This window comes from Accipiter gentilis, chromosome Z (genome assembly GCF_929443795.1).
Source record: "Accipiter gentilis chromosome Z, bAccGen1.1, whole genome shotgun sequence".
Classification (NCBI taxonomy): Eukaryota; Metazoa; Chordata; class Aves; order Accipitriformes; family Accipitridae; genus Astur; species Astur gentilis.
This window is the reverse complement of record NC_064919.1, coordinates 8,780,061-8,799,092: the sequence shown is the minus strand read 5'-3', so window position 1 is coordinate 8,799,092 and position 19,032 is coordinate 8,780,061. Positions and strand designations below refer to the sequence as shown.

Genomic DNA, 19,032 nt, shown 5'->3' with positions numbered 1-19,032 from the left:
CCTTGCTCTACATATCCAAGTAACAACATCCATGCTCCCCAAGTACGTGAGTTGTCAGTGCTCTCTTCTGTCCTCCTGTATTTGATTGTCTGTAGCACCAAAGTGGTCTTTACTGCCCAGTCTGGTCTTTGCCTAACTCCTGCTTCATTTTCACTTTCTCCAAATCATGAACATCACCCTCTGCAATGAGAAAAGGAGTAACTTACCAGATTCTGCAACTCAGAGGCTCAAGGTGTACAGAGACTGTCCAGGAAGTAGGCACCTCTGGTTTGGTTTGGTTTTTGGGGGGTTGGGGGGGGGTTGTTGGGGTTTTTTTGGGGTTCTGGGAAAGATCTTAAAGTATGTAGGTCTGTAAGGCCAGGTTAATGTGGTGTTATATTCAGGGTATTTCTTAGCCCTAGGAAGTTATCCTTGTAATAGATTTTAATGGCTGGTTGGAGGAGAGAAACAATAAGTTCAGCTGCCACATGGTATGTCCTACATTGTTTCTTTAATGCTCTGATTTCTAAAGCTCTGATTTCTGAAGCCTCTGCTTTTGCCAAGAATTCTCCTCTGGTAGGGAATGAGCTTGAAGAGATCAGAGATTTTCTCTTAACTTGCCCCCAGTTTTGCCTTCCCCCCCCCCCCCCCCTTCTGTGTTTTGCTTTGGGGGTTGTTTTTGGTTTGGTTTGTTTTTTTTAAATAGGGTAACAGCTATGCAGACCTCCTTTCTGCACTGCCACCTCAGGCCACAAGTGTCTTGCTGGAAAATGCTTTTTTTGTTGATAACTTTGGTATTTTTTTTTAATCTTTTAAAAACATTCCAAGGGAAGATGTCAGTTTCCAAGTTATTTTCATCACTGCCATGGTGTGTTGTTTTCTAGGTGCTGCTATTAGCATTGCATCCCTGCTGTGAGGGATGCTTTCCAGACTGACTCTATGAGGAGTTCTGTGCATCAGGAGCAGCAAGAGTTCTCCTGCTTGCTAAAATTTTTTGAATATTGGTGCTTTGTACTGCAGTCTTTCTTTTGTTTGTAGACTGCAGCTTCGAAGTGTGACTTTATATAGGTTTAAGGGATTAACATTCATCTAGGATTTGTATCTTGTTCTAAGTAGGGTTTCCATGGAAATTGAAAGGTTGCTACTATGGTTATTCCTTTGGATATATTTATTATTTATGTATTATAGCTTCTCTAAATTGACTTTAAATACTGCATTATATTAAACATTTTTAAAGATGCAAAAGGAATTCTGTTGCTTACAGGTACAGTGAAAATAGGAATGATTCATGTTCATTACTGGGTGCATAGACACAATACATTGCTAAGGCTAGTCCAAACATTTCGAGTACTGTTGATAATTTCATCCTAAAGAGGGGGAAAGGGAAAGAATCTTCCACTGAATAATGCCCCTAAGCCCAGATGATATGCTGTTATGAGTCTGTAAATTGAAAACTTGAGGGGGGGAAAAGTAATTTCCTACAGTACCCTGCTTGTGTTATTCAATTCTTAAGGAAGTCTCCGAGTGCTCTTATGGACTCTCCCAAATCTCACCATTTCTTATGTGTAAAAACAACTTTGCTATTTCCATTGCTGTGCTTTTTTCCTAATCCTGGGAAAGGGGTGCTAGGGGTTGTGAAACAAGTAAAAAGTTTGCTTTATTCTTAGGTGGCTCCAGCTCCGTAACATCAGACTAAAAAGACACTAAATCATTCTCCATATTTCTGTATTTTTATTTAAAGGTATTTTTAGAATAGATTTCTATATTGTATTACTAAGTGTTTGTATAAATTTCTCGCTTGAAATTCCATACTTACGTTATTTTTTTTCATGAGTCAATGTATGTGTAAATCATTTTTGTACAAAAGTTACTACTTTTCAGACCCTATGGTATGCCCGTTATTTAAGGGATATCTATTTAATATGGAGGGAGTACACAATATTTTGAGGATGTTTTGCTGGTTGGTGGTGGTTTTTTTCCTTCTCCAATGAGGGATGATGTTTTCATGCAACTTTTGCTTAAAGAATTTAACTTAATCAGTACCATTATATTTAGGAATTATAGAAGAGCTTTGGAAAGGTCAGCACCCATCTATGTTGACTTTTAATGGGATTTGAGTATTTAATTCTCTGATGTTTGAAAATTCCTATCCAAGTTTCTCCTTGCAGTAAATGGATTCAATTTTTGCTTTAAATTAACCTTCAATTTGTGTTAGTTCTTCTAATATAATTATTCAGACATTGAAATGAATATAATGTTACTTGGTGTGTTTGTGTAGAAAGACAAAGCAAGTGTGGACACGCACATACAGAGAAACTAATGAAAGAAATTCTGTTGACCTAATCATGCGTTCAGAAGAGGTGATGTTTAGCTGCTGAAGAAAGCTGACCTTTAAAGGGGTCCCACTTACAATCGACTATTGACATAATGTCTTACAGCTGGAAAACTTCAGCCTACTTCCTGTAGGTCCCCGGTAGCTCTACATGAGGGTCAATTTTCAAAATTGAAAGAAAGAGAGAATGTCATGACAACTTGAAGGTAAAATATGTTCAAGGAAACAAGCTAATTAATAGTTCAAATTACCAAATGCCTTGTATTCAAGATTTTAAGAATCAATTTATTGAAATCACAAGCTACGATTAGAAAGAACTCCTACCAACTCTAGGCGATGGTAAAGGGACAAAGAATTTCCTTCCTGGAGCACTTACCTGCCTGGCTTTCTCTTCTTGTGTTGAAATAAAAGCTATTTCACTAATTTCAGTGATCAGACATAAGTATGCACAGTCACACTAGGGTGACATACGTCTTCCAGTGAAGTTTTATACCATCAGCCGAATTGGGCACACTATTAAAAGTACAGCTTCTGTTGTCTGAACTATGATGCACTGCGCTTTAATTGCATTTGAAAACTGCCTCCTGCAGGTTATGTGCTGCATGCTTAAAGGTTGAAGGAATAAATAGAAGCATAGGTAACATGCATGTAGATTATAGTCTCATGCACTTTGTCTCTCTCAAAAGAGTTATCTTGCTGTTTACAGATTCTCAGCATGTCTTTAATCCTCATAATGGCAAAGAAATAGTGTTTGAATTGTCTAAGAAGGTATATTAAGAAAACAGAGGGGTGGAGGAGGTTGGCCATACAGGTTAACAGGTGGTAGTTGTAGGTTGCCTAGGTAAGCAGCAGTTTAATTCTTTCACTTTATGCAGTTGCCTGCACTTCAAGGCAGTTGTCTTGGTATACTCTCTGTACATCACATGATCTGTATTTATGTGTACAGAACTTTGTCGTACATTTTATCCTTGTAACAGATTATTTAAATGTATTTTTAACACGGAGGGCAGCTCTCTGAGTCTATAGTTAGGAGATACTTAGTTAAAATTCCACTATATATCTGCAAACGTGAAAACAGATGGTGGTTGCTCACCTTGGCTAGGGAGGGATGGTTTTGTTCTTCTAGCTTGTATGACATGTCTATATACAGGGTCTTTCGGATAGACATGGCTACAAGTGGAATCCTGAATCTGTCTATTCCAGGGTTCAGCTTACATAGCTGTTTTGGTATTTTCTTGTCTGTCTGTTTTCTTTGTATAATGATTTTGAACATGTTGCTCATTCAACTGAAACTGGAGTGCAAAAATCTTCAGGCAGCTGATCCTTACAGGTCTGTTTGACATGACAAAGTTGCAGAGCCGTGTAAATTAGGCCCTCTGACTTTAAGCTGTTGCCATCATACAGTGACCTGATGCTTCTGACTGATTCAGCAGAAGCTGTGTCCTGCTGAGGTACTTGCATGCATCCCTGGCATGCATGTGGTCTGCTTGCATTCCCAGATGTGGAAACCGAAAGAGAGCATCGGGTTCAGGCTGTGCTTCTTGAAGGTGTCTTTGAAAGCAGTCTTCAGACCCCAGCACAGAGACCTACCTCATTGCCCTTCATACGTGGGAAACTGCTTTCAGCTTTTGTGATCTTTGGGTCTGTAAGGAGAGGGAGGAGGCAGAGGAAAGGAGAGGATGTTTTCTACATAGGTCAAGAACTGCCAGCCTCACCCAACACTGAAATAATGAGGGAATTTCATCCCCCTCACCACTGGCCTTGGTTGGGTCATTTTATTTCAAGTCCAGCAGCCAAGATCCAGTTGCAGGCACATATGTTGCCAAGGAGTGGCGATTCTGAGTTGATCAATAGGTTCAGTAAAGGGAAGGAATTTTGATTGCTACAAGGGACAACAGTGCTACTGAGAGACTTGCCAACTGAAGATCACCTCCTACTATTGAAAATTGCATTTGAGGACCTACCAATGTAAGTATCAGCTGTGTCCTCACAGCTGTGGCATGTGGTGACATAGTTCTCTCTACTCACCCCCTCACCTGCCCAGTCTTCGTAGAGTCTAGCAAAACATCCATGAACAGGCAGTATCTACCCATGCTTATCCCAGGTGTATGCATTACTCAGTTTGCCATAGGAGTGTCAGTGAGTGAGGTACCACCAATCAGTCCCAGACCAGCACATCTCTCCAGACTGGCTTTTTTATCCCAGTGGAGCCTGCTTTCTTGTGACAGAGCAGCACTCCGTCTTAGAGGCACCCCAGTAGTGCCCACCAGATAATCCTTCCCTCTCTGCTAAGAAACAGAACAGGTGCAAGGAACGCAAGCTCCTTCTCTCTTCTCAGTTCTTTGGACAAAGTGACCATGCATGTTTTCAACCCTTTGCACAACTCAGCCAGTCAACTTATATTACACATTCCAGTTTGAAGAAGTGGTGGCATTATTTATACATATGCCTGGCTTAACATTGGTGGCACTGGTGAGATTTAAGTTTCTTTTTCTTGGTAGGAAGCAGTAGGAAGCTGCTTTAAAGGCCAAGACGTTTCATCACAGAGTCCCTCTAAGTGGTTAACTGGATGCTGTGCCAGCCGGTGGCTGTACTTCCCTTGCAACCTGTCAGCGCTTGCTCTGCTGCTGCTCAGGTAGTATCTTCAACTGATCCTAAAACCTGCAAAGCCGAGATGTGGACCATTCCACTTAAATTTGTGAACATTGCACACACACGTGGGAGAGAGCTTGATGTTGTATCGAAAGAAGTATTTCAATGCCTGCTTGACTGATGTGACTGGCACTCCTCATTTCCATCATCCTGTGAGCAGAAAGACTCCTGTCAGTCACATGCAATTGAATCCGTGAAGATGGAAGAGCATTTACATATCCCAAAGTGGCATTTCTTGTATGAGTTACTATAGCCATCATGGATCTTCTCATCCATGTTATTTCTCTGCCTTGATTGTTATCTCCTAAAAGAGAATGCATGGGCCAGAAAATAGGGGAAAGTTTGTGGCTGGGCCTCTGTAGGCTTGTGCAAGAATGCAGGATGCATGGAGCCCTTGGCCCGTTCCGTAACACCTGCAAGGACTGCAGGTATTTCTGTTTCTGCAGGATGTGTGCGAGACATCTTTTCCCATTGGTGTACACTGGTTTTGGGGTTTTTTTTTGTTTTCCTTGTGTCAGAAATATCTCATATATTGTCAATGGCATGACCGTCAGCTGAAGAGCACAAACTTGAGATGCAGAGGACTCAGGAGAGTGTACATAATATGGTCTTTCTGTCAAGTCCTGTGCACAGCAGAGCGTGGCTATTCCTCTGCTGAGGAGAAAAACCAAACTCAAGTCAGCTTCTGACCAGCATATTGCTCTCCCATGCAGGAGCAAATTCTTACATTTGATAGAAGGTACCTCTAGGAACACCTGAAGTTGTTTTAAGGTCCCTAATGTTTACCTTGTTTTGGCATGGTCTAGAAGATAAGGGTAATCTGGAAAGAAATGCTGTTAAAGCTTAGAGGACAGTTTAGGAAAGAAGGATTTCTTCAAAGTAAACTAAAAAACCCAGGAAAACTCAGCCCTTTTTAATCCGCGTTTCTTCAAAGGCTGTGCTTCAAACATGTCATAATGCTTTCTTCTGTATGTTTTATTCAAAATGTCTGTTTGTCCGATCTCTGAATGGTGGAATTGACTTTCAAAAAGGTTGGGTCTTACAATAGATACATGAATGTTACCTCCCTAAATACTTTAACAGCTATTTCATTCTGACAACTTGACAAACTTATATTACTGTTTTTCAAGAGTGTGTGGAACTGAAAGAAACTAGTAGACAAACCTCACTATTTCTCTCTAGGCAAACTGTTGGTTTTTTTAAACTGGATAAATGAACATATTTATGGCATCATTACAAATTTTAGTAAAATTAAAAGTCATGATGTAAAGCAAATACTGTATTAACATCTGCAAACATTTGGGTAATCAACTTTGGATGCTTGTGTTTATTTTTTCTTTGCTTCACTGGAATGTCACCATCATTAAAATTTGAAAGATATTTAAAATTGCATGATTTACTTTAACAGATTAAAATGTTCCAAGGCTTGTTAAGAATACATTTTATAAGAAATCTTGAGAAAATCAGAAAGCACAAGGACGGATTGGTATGTCAAGCAGGAAAAAGAGAATGTTTCTATCAGAATGGAAATTGAGTGGAAGATGTTTTCCAAGTGCTTTTCACAATAAATTGAAATCTGAGGTAAATCACTTAAGAATAAAAACAAAATGATGCTTGTAAGTATTAATGGAAATGAATGTTCCATTGATCTAACTGCTTGTGGAGAAAAACTTTCCAGCTTTTTGTAACTAGGCAAATAATGTTGCACTTAATTCCATTCCAGTTTTACCAGTTGATCCGTAGAAGGGAGCTGCACAGGAGCAGGACAGAGGGGGAAAATTTTTGTATTTAAAATAATAAATAAGTAACAAGCTCCTCCATTTCAAAGCTTCACTGCAGAAAGGGTGCTATTTGCACAGCAGTAGGCAAATTAAAGTTGAAAAAGAGAGCAGTTTATGACCAGGATGCAGCTTGTTACATTCTTTGCTACTTATGCATTGTTCAGTTAACAGATAAGCTGTATCTGCAAAGAGACTGCCCAGGAACTCACTTGCTTGATAATGATTTAGAAGCATTCTTCATTAGAAGTCTCTTCACATAGTGATTTCACTAAACATTATAAAGAAATGGACATCCTCCATCCAAAGCTGCTCTGTGTATTTAACCTTGATTGCTGAGGGGACAGCATGCTGATGACATTTTAAAATGGTTACTAGCCTGCCGGAAAGACTGGCAGAGCTTTTATGTCCTAAATGGGCCTGTTCCATCTTATTGGTAGTCCTTTATTCTATGAGTGGAATATGATGGTATTGCTTTTCACCCCTTGAGGAATCTACACTGGTTTTGGTTTGTAATAAATCATAAACAAAATACACTGTACTTGGAGTTATACATGAGAGATTATATCATGACTTTTTTTTTTTTTTTAATTCTGCTGAAAAATCTTTCCCTGAAGTTACTGCATCATTGCCTTTTTCAGAATTCTTGTGCTGGCAACAACCTCTAAAATTAGTCAGAACATTGGGCTGGACTGGCATAGGTTTTGTGCATTCACATACTTAGCAATAGTTAGATGTCCTTTATGACAAACTCTTCAGTATTTTGCCAGAATAGCATATAGCCTCTCATTTTTATGTCACATGCAAACTCTGTTGTTCTTAACTCAAAAGACCCGTTACCAAACTAAAAAATTGCCTTTATTGCTTTATTAAAGCTTTATTGATTTCTTTGCAGCTTACAGGGTAGGATTATGAAGATTAGTTTTCCTGTCTGTCCCAGAAATATCAGTTAAATCACAAAACCTGGCATGAAGATTTAGTTAGCCAGCTTCTTCATACCTTCATCATAAAAATCTAGGCTATGAAATTCTAGTCTTGAGGTGACAGCAGTGTTTAGCAGGGCAGTCTGCAGGCGTCCTGTGTAATACAGAAATCACCAGGAGATTTGAGTGCTGAATAGAAACTGTGGAAGAGTTTCTCTCAGCAGAGCAACTTGTCTGTACATTACCTGGTTTTGGCCAAAACTTTGGCTGATGCCTTGTTAGATTTTTTTTTTTTTTCCCCCAGTTATTTACGCCTGAAAATAAATGTTTAAATTTAAGTCGTTCAGATTTTCCTTTGAAAAAAGCCTAGATTCTCTGAAATTGACTGTGCAGTTAGACTTTGAAAGATACGGGTCAGAAAATTTAAAAGCAAATGTACTTTTTCACATCTTTATTTTTTATATATATATATGTAGTGTACATATATATACTGGTTTTGCTGTACACATTTAATTTATGTTTTGTGCAGAACAGTAGGGAACCATCCATACAAAGCAATGCCAAGTGACTGGCAAGTCCATGCAAGAATTTTATATACTGATATGCTAAATGAGTATTGTTTGTATTGCTCTGGAAAGCAACAACAGTCAAACAAACAGAACTTGCTAGTTGTCAAGAACCCAGAAGTAATTTTCAGAAATGTTACTTCTTTTTGGCGCAGTAATTTGTTTCATTTTGTTCTTGCTTAATTGTATTTGTGTTTATTGCCAGAATAACAAAAATTACTTAAGCCTTTCATTTATGCTTACAGTCATGTAATTACACCTTTGGGGTAAATTATTCCCAGCTTTTGGAGGGAAAAAAAGGTGGTGTATTAAATTCATTACACCTATTTTTTATCACGTGGAAGTACTCTTTTTGATAAAGAAGAGAATATGTAAAAGTTGTAGTTAGTGTTGTTAAATTGAAAATTCTGTTCTGTTTTTCTAGAAAAGTTACATCTTGGACATATCACAGTACATTTGAACTGTAACTATTTCTGACTGTTCTATAGCTCTGTAGAAATGAATTAAGCTATGCTATGCATATATTTGTAGTTAATTTAGTTTCATGCCTTTGTTCATTCCATAGTAACATGCATCTGCTGTGTTAGGTTTATCTCATACATGTAATAATATAATATTTAACAAAACAGTCTTTGATTTATATACATGGCATTTGATAAAATCTTTAAATATGAACAACTATTTTGTTTGCAGGCTTTAAATCAGGCTTGAAAATTCATTTAAGTCAATAAAAGACAGTTATTTATATGTACAGTGAGATTTATAAAACAATTTCTGCTGCATGTTGCAGTATCCCTGAAAGAGATTGAAAGGCTTTCCCCATAAGGGGGCGGCAGGGGGGGGAGAAAATTTGCCTGTGAAGCTGACCAGCTGTTTTACAGTAAAGTTGAAACTCTTCATTGAATGGTGGTATTTACCTTTCTAAAACTCTTCCATGCTATGATTTAACCTAGTCACAATTTGAATTGGATTTTCTGTAGCATCCACAGGTTTAAAGGGGAAAAGTTCACTTGCTCTGAATGCTTCAGCTATTGTCCCTAGTCTATTGCTATAGTTTCTGCTTTTTAATCCTCCTTGGCCTCAATCCTTCAGCTACATATGCACATTAACTTAATTACCTTGAGTTCCCTTGTTGGAATCTGAGAGTAGTAAGGGTAAACATGTGCATGTTTTAGGGTTAGGTTTTTCTTTGTCTTCATTTTTTCAGCTTCTTCAGGCTAATATTGATGGCTCACAAATAAGCATCCTAATTTGAATATCTACGCTTGTAATTTATTCTTCAGCAAAATGATTGTACTCTTAATCTGTTCTTTCTCTTGACCATGAATAACATTTATACAGCATTAATGGTTTCCTGCAGAGAAATCAGGGTGAAAGCATGTGTTTGGAGCTTCAGTTGCTTAATGGAGCCTTCATAAACTTCTCCATGTAGCATTGGCCTTCTGGTATGCATTGCCTGTGCCAGCAGATCTCAGTCAGAAGGAGAAGCTGCAATAGAAACCTCAGTTTGGTACCTCTGTACAGGAACAAATTACAGCTTTCTCACTGAGGGCAAGAAAAAGAAATGCTTAGTTCTGTGTTTGAATAAATGTAAAAGCTGATGGGCCTGTGAAAAGCAATCCATTGATACATTAGGTATAAAATCCTTTGCATGTTTGAACGTGGAATTCAAGCTATTGATATTGGTGTCCTTGTTCTGCTACCAGACACCCCGCTCCTCAGAGAGCTCAGCCCTTGTGCCCTGACAGCCAGCTGCGCTAGGCCTGTAAGTAAGATGGGATGGAGAAAGTGGAACTTAGGGTCGAGCAAGTCCAGTTTTAAAATACAATGGAAAATTTTAGTTAACCAGAAATCTGCTGGATTACTTTAACAGTGAGTGATGTATTTGCCCTAGGTGATGTAACAAGTATTTTTAAGGAGTTTTCATGTTATTGAGGGTATCATTGCTGAATTGCAGAAATAAACTTTCTCAGGTGTTCTTCACTAGGTAATGTAACATAAGTTTTTGGAAGAACAGCTGAATTTCTGTTGCCTTTTAAAGGTTTAGGAAAGAGAGGATATTGGTAACTTATTGTCACTCAGTGACTGTATTGACTAGGCCGGTATTTTGTCTTCTGAACTCGGTCCTACCTGTTGTCAGTCAAGGTGAAGCTTTTAAAATATTGAATGTTCACTGCAATCCATGGATGTTTTTCTTTCGTCTGGCTTTTCAGCAAAAAATCAATGCAGTTCACATCTTGAAAGCTAATCCTGTTCGATATGTTTCTTTTAATGTACTGGGGTGCCTGTTTGTGCAGCATGCCTCTATTGGCCAGGTCTATAAGGTAATGAGGATTTAAGTGATTACTTGTTCTGGCTATTTCAATTGCCTAGTGATATAGAAAAGGGAAAAAAAAAAAAAAGGCAAAAAACCACTATGAAACCGAGTATTAAAATTGCCTTGGACTTGCTTTTCTTTCCAGCATAATGCAAAGTACGTATCCCTATTGGTCTTCGGTAGTATAGTTTTGTTAATTTCTCAGTGAATGAGAATATCATATGTATACAATAATTTACAAAATAAAAATGTATTTTACATAAATGTGTAATGCCTTCTGTCAGGCTTTTCAACAACTGTTCTTCTACATTAGGTATCATACCGTCAGTATTTCTTTATTTAAAATTTGCAAATGAACAGTTGTAGAGGTGGTTGAGCATATATGTGCACAGTGACTGTAAATATGTTAGTACTGTGAGCGTCTTCTCATTTCCTATCATTGTTGTCCGTGTAACTTTGCACACATTTACTTCTTAGAAGTTGTCCATGAATAATGCAGAAATAATTACTATCCTGATAACAATGCATTCTGTCATACTTGGAATAAGAGTTATTTTTAAAAAAATTCTGTAATTGCCATTTCTGTAAATTATTTTTCTTATTGTCAGTTTTTGGTTTGAATCAGTAAGAGCTTGATGGAAATGAAGTAAATGATTTACCAGTACACTGTGGGGGAGTGTGAAGCATTAGTTTCTTGCCAGTGAACTGTTATAAATTTGCAGATGCTATCTTCTAAAGAATTACTTGATAAATTTTCTTTGTATGTGGAAAGTAGCCAGAAGTTGCAATATCCAAGTTGAGCTACTTTTATACTAGCAGCTGTGAAATTCTTATTAGCAGTCTTGAGTGTTTCTAAAATACACAGGGTTTCAAATTGCTTTTGTAGGCAAAACTGAACTATTGTTATGGTTAAAGTTGTTGGGATTCTTGGACCACAGTAGGAGGTGACAAACAGTAGTCAGCCTGCCAATCCTCTGTTTAGGGTGCCTGTTTTCATTTTCTTGGCAGACCAATTTGCAAGCTACTTTAGATTTTTAACCTGTGAAGTTTCAGAAAGTGTTGTTTGCTAGGTGCCTGATAGACAGTCAATAACCTGGTTCAATGGGAGAAGACTTACCTAAGTGTTGAAATGAAATTGCACTTATGTTCTTCTATTAAAGTCAGGATCAATATCAAGTTTTTCTGTTCTCATAAGCATCATCCTCAGTTAATACTCACACTTTTGCAACCGTTTGTTTTTTTGCAGAGACTACATGAAACTTCAGCTGGGAATAGTGTTTTCTGCAAAAAATAAAAGGATACAAAATAGTTGCTATGAGATCTTTTAAAAAAATATATTAACTGTACTGTGTTGATCAAAAACATGTCGTAGAGAATGATCCTATGCAAGAAAAGGGTAAAATGTAAGGCAAAATCCTTTCTTTCTGTAAACTAGTTATTTTGATCTAAATAACTCCTGTTCAAATACAGTGATCTTTGAAATGACAGTTTGAAGGGTTCTGTGAGAGAGAGAGCAAGTGGAATTGTAAAATCACATTATGATTTTATTTGTGTTTTTCTTTGTGTTCTCTTTGAATCACAGAAGGAATGTCTTTGTTGGTGGTGTTGATAGAATGGCATCCTACACCTTATTTTTAAGATATTCTCAGAGAAAAGAGTAATTTTCTTTTAATGCTAATTATTCTTATGAATAAATAATTTGACTATGAGTACGTTCTGAGATTAAGTCTGGCTTCAATTCTGATCCCTGGGAAGATAAACCGTGTCTGGAAACCTGAGTGCCTTCTCTTGAAAACTGCAAAGGCAGTGTATAGAGACTCCATACTGATTAGGTTTATTGTTCTGTAACGGGTACTAGGTTTCACTTCTCCAGTATTTTAGATGAACTTTTAAAGTCAAGTGCATGTTTCTAAAATCAAGATGAAAAATCTTAATTTAAGGGTTTTTTCAGCATTAAGTACTTTATAAACTAGGAATTAATAAATAGCATTGGGATGTTGACAACTGTATGAAAATAATGCTTTAGGGAATGGTTTTGCAGTCTTGTTTTCTAGGATTCGTTTGTTGCTATGCAGTTGCTTTTTGTTACCACTGGGAGCTCTTGGGCTGCTTGGTCATTTTCACAAGCACTGTGAGGGATTCACACTAACATAAAAGAATAATAAAATACCTGAGGTCCACACAGTGCTCTTAATTTTATAACCAAACCAACTAACAGCATGTTGGATAACTTCTTTTGAAAGGTAGCATGGAAAAAGCTTTAACTAGAAGCTTCTGTTTTTCAGATTCTTTTTTTTTTGCTTGGGAAATTTGGTTTTTTTCACTGCCTTCTGTCATACTGGAACAATTTCTGTTTTAACCTACATGTTGTCTCTTTCACCCCTGGAATGCTAGCATAGAGCAGCTGCAGTTCTCTGGGGGCCTCTCTGCTCGCTCCAAAACGATGTCTTGGGTTATTCTGTTTTCTTACGCGACTGTTAGTCTGCAAGTCTATCCCCTTCTCCAGGACACTTCAGGTGTTTGAGAGCAGTAATAACAGGTTGCTGAGAGAAGAAGCTCCCAGAAGAGCTCAGTGGCCTTAATTTAAATTTCCTCCTTCCATACAAATTTTTCGTGGATGGCTGTCAAAGTCCTCAGATGTGTCTAGCTGATCAAAAGCTTGAAAGCACAAGACTTCGAGGTGACTTTCAGGGCCACACAGTTTAGCAATATTAGTTCACATCTGTTGAGAGCAAGTTTAAATAGATACTGACTATCTAGAGAAAATTTTGAGATGCAAGGAAAAAACTTACAGTATTTAATTCTGGTGGTTTCTGAATGGTATCATAGCTTGTATCATTAAAAAAATTCCCAACGTTTGTAGAGTCTCGTAGGACAAAATATCATAGGATACCTTTCCAGGATGATGAGAACTTACATTGGGAAAGGTCAGTACTGTGCGCATGTATTGACTCAGGAGAGCAGGTTAAAAAGAACAGCCATTTGAATGCTGCTACTGCAGAATAAGGAAATCTGTATCTTTTTTTCTCTAAGGGGTCACATACAGGTTAAGCATATAGTGCTAGCTGGTTTACATAAAGCTAGCTGCATATCATCTAACTTATCCTCCAAAAATTATTTTACGAAAACATTGCCTCCCTGTTGTTTTTTCTGAGGCTATAGACAGGAATCTTTACCACTTGAAACCTAGCACTGAAAAGAGGTAATGCCTCCTCTTTTTTTTTTTTTCCTTTACATAATAAATGTGTTGAACATTATAAGATGAAGAGCTTTTAATTTTATGGAATTTGATTGGCTGTCAGAGACATTATAACAAGTGGTTTCCAGCCAAATTGTATTTGCCGAGGAGTGATGGATCTCTTGCCAGCACTAAAGAGGCACTCTTCACATTGGATGTCTGCACGCTCCTCGTGGGCAGAATATTATAGGGAAAAGTTTAATGTTTTGATGTATAAAAACATTTTGGAGGCAAGGTACATTAAAATGTAAATTCAAAGCAACTGAATCTTGTAGAAGTTTAGTGGGATTTATTACGGCTGTTTTAAACTTGAAGAAAAAGAATTGTTTAAGCAATAGGTGTTTGACTCAAAAACTTTATTGTATCAGGAATAATATAGCATACAGTTAGGGAGCAATGCCTTCCTGCATATTAACTGTTAGTTTTATAAATGCAATAATCCACATTAAAATAGTTATTCTCTACTTGTTTCTGGGATAATATTGCATATCACATAAGTTTAAAAAAGAAGTATGATTCTTAGTGTCAAGTACAGAGGCAGAAAGAACAATTTTACTCATTTTCAAAGGATGACATTTAAGAGTTTTTATGTTAGTTAAAAATACATTTATTTTTTTTAATCTGTAGATAAGCCTGAGTCAGATTTCAGTGTTTTAAGATGATGAAAAGAAAGGCTTCTTTTGCAGCTGTTGTTAACAACAAGAGAAAGATAATACTTATTTCTGTTTGCATCTTGAGCATTTAGTGAGGAAGTTCTGAAAATTATTTTCGTGAATGCAAATTAGATACAAAATGACTAAATGATTTTGAGGGCTCTATGGAAATGATGCAGTCCAAGAGAAAAATAGAACTGAGAGCTCTCAGTGTAGTCCTCATAGGTGCAGGCCAGACAGCCTCTTAGATGCTGTCTCTGTAATGAAAAGCCAAATAGAAATTATAAAATAATAATACTAATAATCCTAGGGTCAGAAACTAAGGTTAAAGTTGCCCATTATGAAGCTAGAGATTGTTCAGACATAAAAAGTGTTTGTCATTCTTGTGAATTTATTTGTAGTTAATAGTGTTAGAAATAAATCTAAGTTATATTGTTATCTGTAGATCTGCGCAATAGTGCAGTAAAGGAGTATTGTTTGATTTTACACTAGTACATAATGGCTGAACCAAATTAGGAAAGGGGTTGGGGGGTGTTGGGGGCACTGTGAGAAATTCAGTAATACGTTCATAGTTCTTAACGCAGCATTTAAAAGGATTACAGCAGTAAGTGGCTTTATAAAATGTTAATTTCACAATGCCTCAAAATCCTGAATTATATAGTTAATTCAGTGAAATTAATGTAAAGTTTAATTAGCTTATGTGCAAAATCACCTTTTTCTGGAGTATGTGGGAGTATACCTAATGTGTATGTATGTAAGCACATATACAATGAAATAAAAACACTCAATTTGTTCATTGTATCATAATGCCCATCTCCAAGTTAAATTAGTTCATTTATAATTGAAGATTTATGTATTGTAAAGCCATGGATGCCACCATACCCAATTTCCAGGGCAGGAACCAGAGGATATATAGAAATAGTAGTTGTACTGGGTCCAATCTGCTAGTTGTTGGTATTGGTAGTCAATTACTCTTGACAGTTATGAAATCCTCATAAAATTATGAGTATCTTGCTAGTGCTTCTGTAGGCAACAGAAGCAATTATATTAGAGAAAGATGCAGCAAAAGACAGAGGAAAAAAAAGCTGTATTGGGATTCTCTTTAAAGGTTTTGATTGGCTTTAAATACTGTTGTGGCCAGCTGCTATATTTGAAAACATAATATGCTAAGCCCATGAGTCAGTTTTCCTTAAATCAGTGTGGCTTGTGTATAACTATATTATTGGCTGATGAGAGTGAACAAATCCATTTTTACAGCCCTACTCAGTGTCTTGCTAGTGATAACCTATCTCAGAAATGATACTGTAATGTGATTAATGCCATTGGAAAGCATATATGGAAAAAGGAAACGTTCTTTCTTCCAGGTAGAAACCATATTAATTGAATATGTAAGGAAAGCTGGAGAAGAAGAGAAAAATATGGTGCATTACCAACAGGTTTCTGAGATGAAAACTGCTATTTTACAGTTTGAGGTAGAATTTGAGGATTGAAGGTTGCATGAATCTGCAACACTGCTAAAAGACTGGTATGAAATGTGAAGGAATTTGTGTGTGTGTGCACACGTGGTATGTGTGTGGAGCAGAGGAGAAGCTCACCTGCATGGTAGCTGGTAAATTCAAGGACAGTTGTATAAAAGGATGAGGAGAGAAATCTTTCACATAAAATCATGCTTAAGCATGCTGTTAGGATTATGTACCTGTGTAATTAGAGGAAATAATTGTTATTTTGTTGCTGCCTGAAGGAACTAACTGCTGTATCTGGATGCACAAGTACCTGGTCACATGAGTGTCCACTCTATCTCTACATGGAAATGCTAATACCTGATACTTTCAGGTGTTGTTAGCATTTAAAAAACATACAGATTAGATGGTTGAACTAAACAAAAAAAGTAAAATTCATTTTCATAGCTACTTTTGCTGGAATCCTTCTTGTGAGCTGACTGGTCTGAATTCCCAGGGTTCTTTTTAAGGGAAGAGCAGGCTGCCTTGCTCTCTTTGTCAAGGTGGAAGAATTGCATCCTGAGAAATACCACCTTGTCTATCTCCTCTTTTTCCCCTGATTCCTGTAGTTGACATGGGATGCCGAAGTTTCTGTCTGTGGGTTTACACTGGTACTAAATTACTGATGGCCCAGAAAAATTCTCTGCTGTCCCTACAGCCTAATCTCCCCCAGGTGCCCATAGGGTCCATACACCCTGTTGTCTTGGGGAATGCATGCAAGCCTTTATTTAATGGTACATGGGTAGTTCCCTCTGGACCTTTCAGTCTTTTAGAGTACCCTCACATCTGCGCCATGAGCTGTTGTTGCTTTTTTTCCTAAGCAGTAGCTTGTTCTGGAAGGTGAATGTTCTGCTCTGCTTGGAGCAGCAAGAGATTTATAACAAAATGGTTTCATTATTGTGATTTTTTTTTTTCAGTGTTATCTGGCATTTATTTGAATTTAATAAATTGTTCTGTTTTGTATCCCAATGCAGAATGGGTGCGGCAGACAACATTTACAAAGGCCGGAGTACCTTTATGGAAGAACTGACAGATACTGCTGAGATAATAAGAAAAGCAACTTCAAGATCACTAGTAATTTTGGATGAATTGGGAAGAGGAACTAGCACACACGATGGAATCGCTATTGCTTATGCTACACTTGAACATTTTATTAGAGATGTAAGTGTTCAGTCTGACACATGCTTGTGAATGCTTTTTCAGCCTGTACTATGGTAGGCTGACTTAGACGTGGTGTGTATTTCCTTGTAGAAATGTGGCATGTCTAAACTCAGGGCAAAGGGATATGGATAAAGGATACCAGTTTTGTGTTGCTGTGTTTAAAAAAAAAAAAAAAAGCCAAACCTTCTTCTGTGTCTATTTCATTGTTGTAGGTGGAGTCACTGACACTGTTTGTCACTCACTATCCCTCAGTTTGTGAGCTGGAGAAGGTGTATCCGGAAAAAGTTGGTAACTACCATATGGCTTTCTTAGTGAATGAGGAGGAAAGTGCTGAACAAAAAGGTACAGTGTAAATCCATCTAAGATTCTGGCACTAAAGGTATAGGCAGAAAACGTAAAATTGTTATGGTAATTTAAACCTCAACATGAACATGATAGATCCAAACTCACTAGAGTATCAGCCTATACACGCATTTGGGGGGTTTGAAAAGTGAACAACTGTTTGTCTTTAATATAAGGATGACTGAGCTAGGTCAGATAAGCTGGATACTGGGCTGGGTGAATCTTTTTTTCACAGTAGCCAAATACAAAGGATTAGGGAGGAGGGATTAGGGATCAAACATATGGCAACTCTTTCTCTAAAAGATCTCACTGCGAACATTTGGTATTTAGGGGGCTTCAAGAGCTAGATGTGTTTTCTGGTTTTTAGTATCTTCAATAGATTTCATTTCAACAGTGTTGTCTAGTTTCCCTGAGTATCCTTGTGTACTTTTAGCATCTTCATCCTGCTGTGTCGGGGAGCTCCACAATTTAACACTGCATTGTGTGAAGAACCACCTCCTCATGTTTGTTTTGAAACAACATGTAGCTTCACTTGATAGTCCCCACTCTTGGATTAGAAGAGGCAGAGGAATAATCTCTGTTCATCCTTTCTATGCCTTGTGTAATTTTGGACATTGCTTATCATGATCCCATTCAGTTCTGGTCTTACCAAGCAGAAGAGTTACAGCATTTCTTCTTGTCACTGCTGCTCTAAATGAGTTGGTATTTTCAGTAAAGTTTGTCAACTTACTGCTTAGCAATTTTTGTTTGATAATAGGTATGTTGAGCAGCTCTGTCTAACTGCAGTGGTGATCACCCTTCATGGTGAGAACTGACTGTTACCATCTGTTTCCTATTTTTTAACCAATTAATTACAAATGCAAAGACCTCCCTTTTAGATTATGGCTGCTTAGTTTTCAGAAGAGCATTTGATGCAGGACTCTTGTCAAAATACTTTTGAAAATCCCCATAGGGTTTATCCACTGGATCTGTCTTACTCACATGGCTTCCAAACTTAAAACATATTTAGATGTAGGATTTCCCTCCATACAAACTGCTTTGATTTTTTTCCTTGATGTATAAGGTTTAGTCAGGTGCCTGACAATTCTGCTCTTACTCTGGTTTTCCTACTTTGCCTAGTAATGGCCGGTTCCCTGAATCTTTCCTAGAATTTTTTTAAGAATTGGCTTGGTATTTGCCATTAACCTTCCCCCTAATTCACTCTTAATATTGTATTATCTGCTTACATTGTAAACTAATCAGGGCAGGGCACTTTAGTATTTGCCACTAAATAATGTGTTTAAATATATAATCTATCACTTAAAAAATGTGTTTCAGAGAATTAGTTAAAAAATTTAGGGTTTGGCTAGATGGAGACTTTGGCTTTTGTATTCTGTTTAATATTAGAAGCAGGGATCCCTGAAATATGTGTTAACTTTGAGCACAGGTAGCTCAAAGTAATGTTGTGTTTAGGTGAGCAGTGTCTAGCTACACTGATGTTCCCAGCTAAGAGCATTGCTCTCTTGAGCATCAGCACATCCTTTTCTCACAAAGTTTATTGAACACTGAACTGTTGATCTCTTGATACTTTCAGGCGGTTGAGTTGTTACCAA

General features: G+C 37.4%; 1 protein-coding gene across 1 annotated transcript in view; it reads left to right on the top strand.

Annotated features, from left to right (window-relative positions):
• Nucleotides 1-19,032, top strand: part of MSH3 (mutS homolog 3) — a 121,104-nt gene that overhangs the window by 95,175 nt on the left and 6,897 nt on the right. The window contains exons 21-22 of the mRNA XM_049795132.1: nucleotides 16,912-17,098; nucleotides 17,311-17,440. Of these exons, the coding sequence (XP_049651089.1) occupies nucleotides 16,912-17,098; nucleotides 17,311-17,440 (317 nt within the window). The remainder of the gene's footprint in view (nucleotides 1-16,911; nucleotides 17,099-17,310; nucleotides 17,441-19,032) is intronic.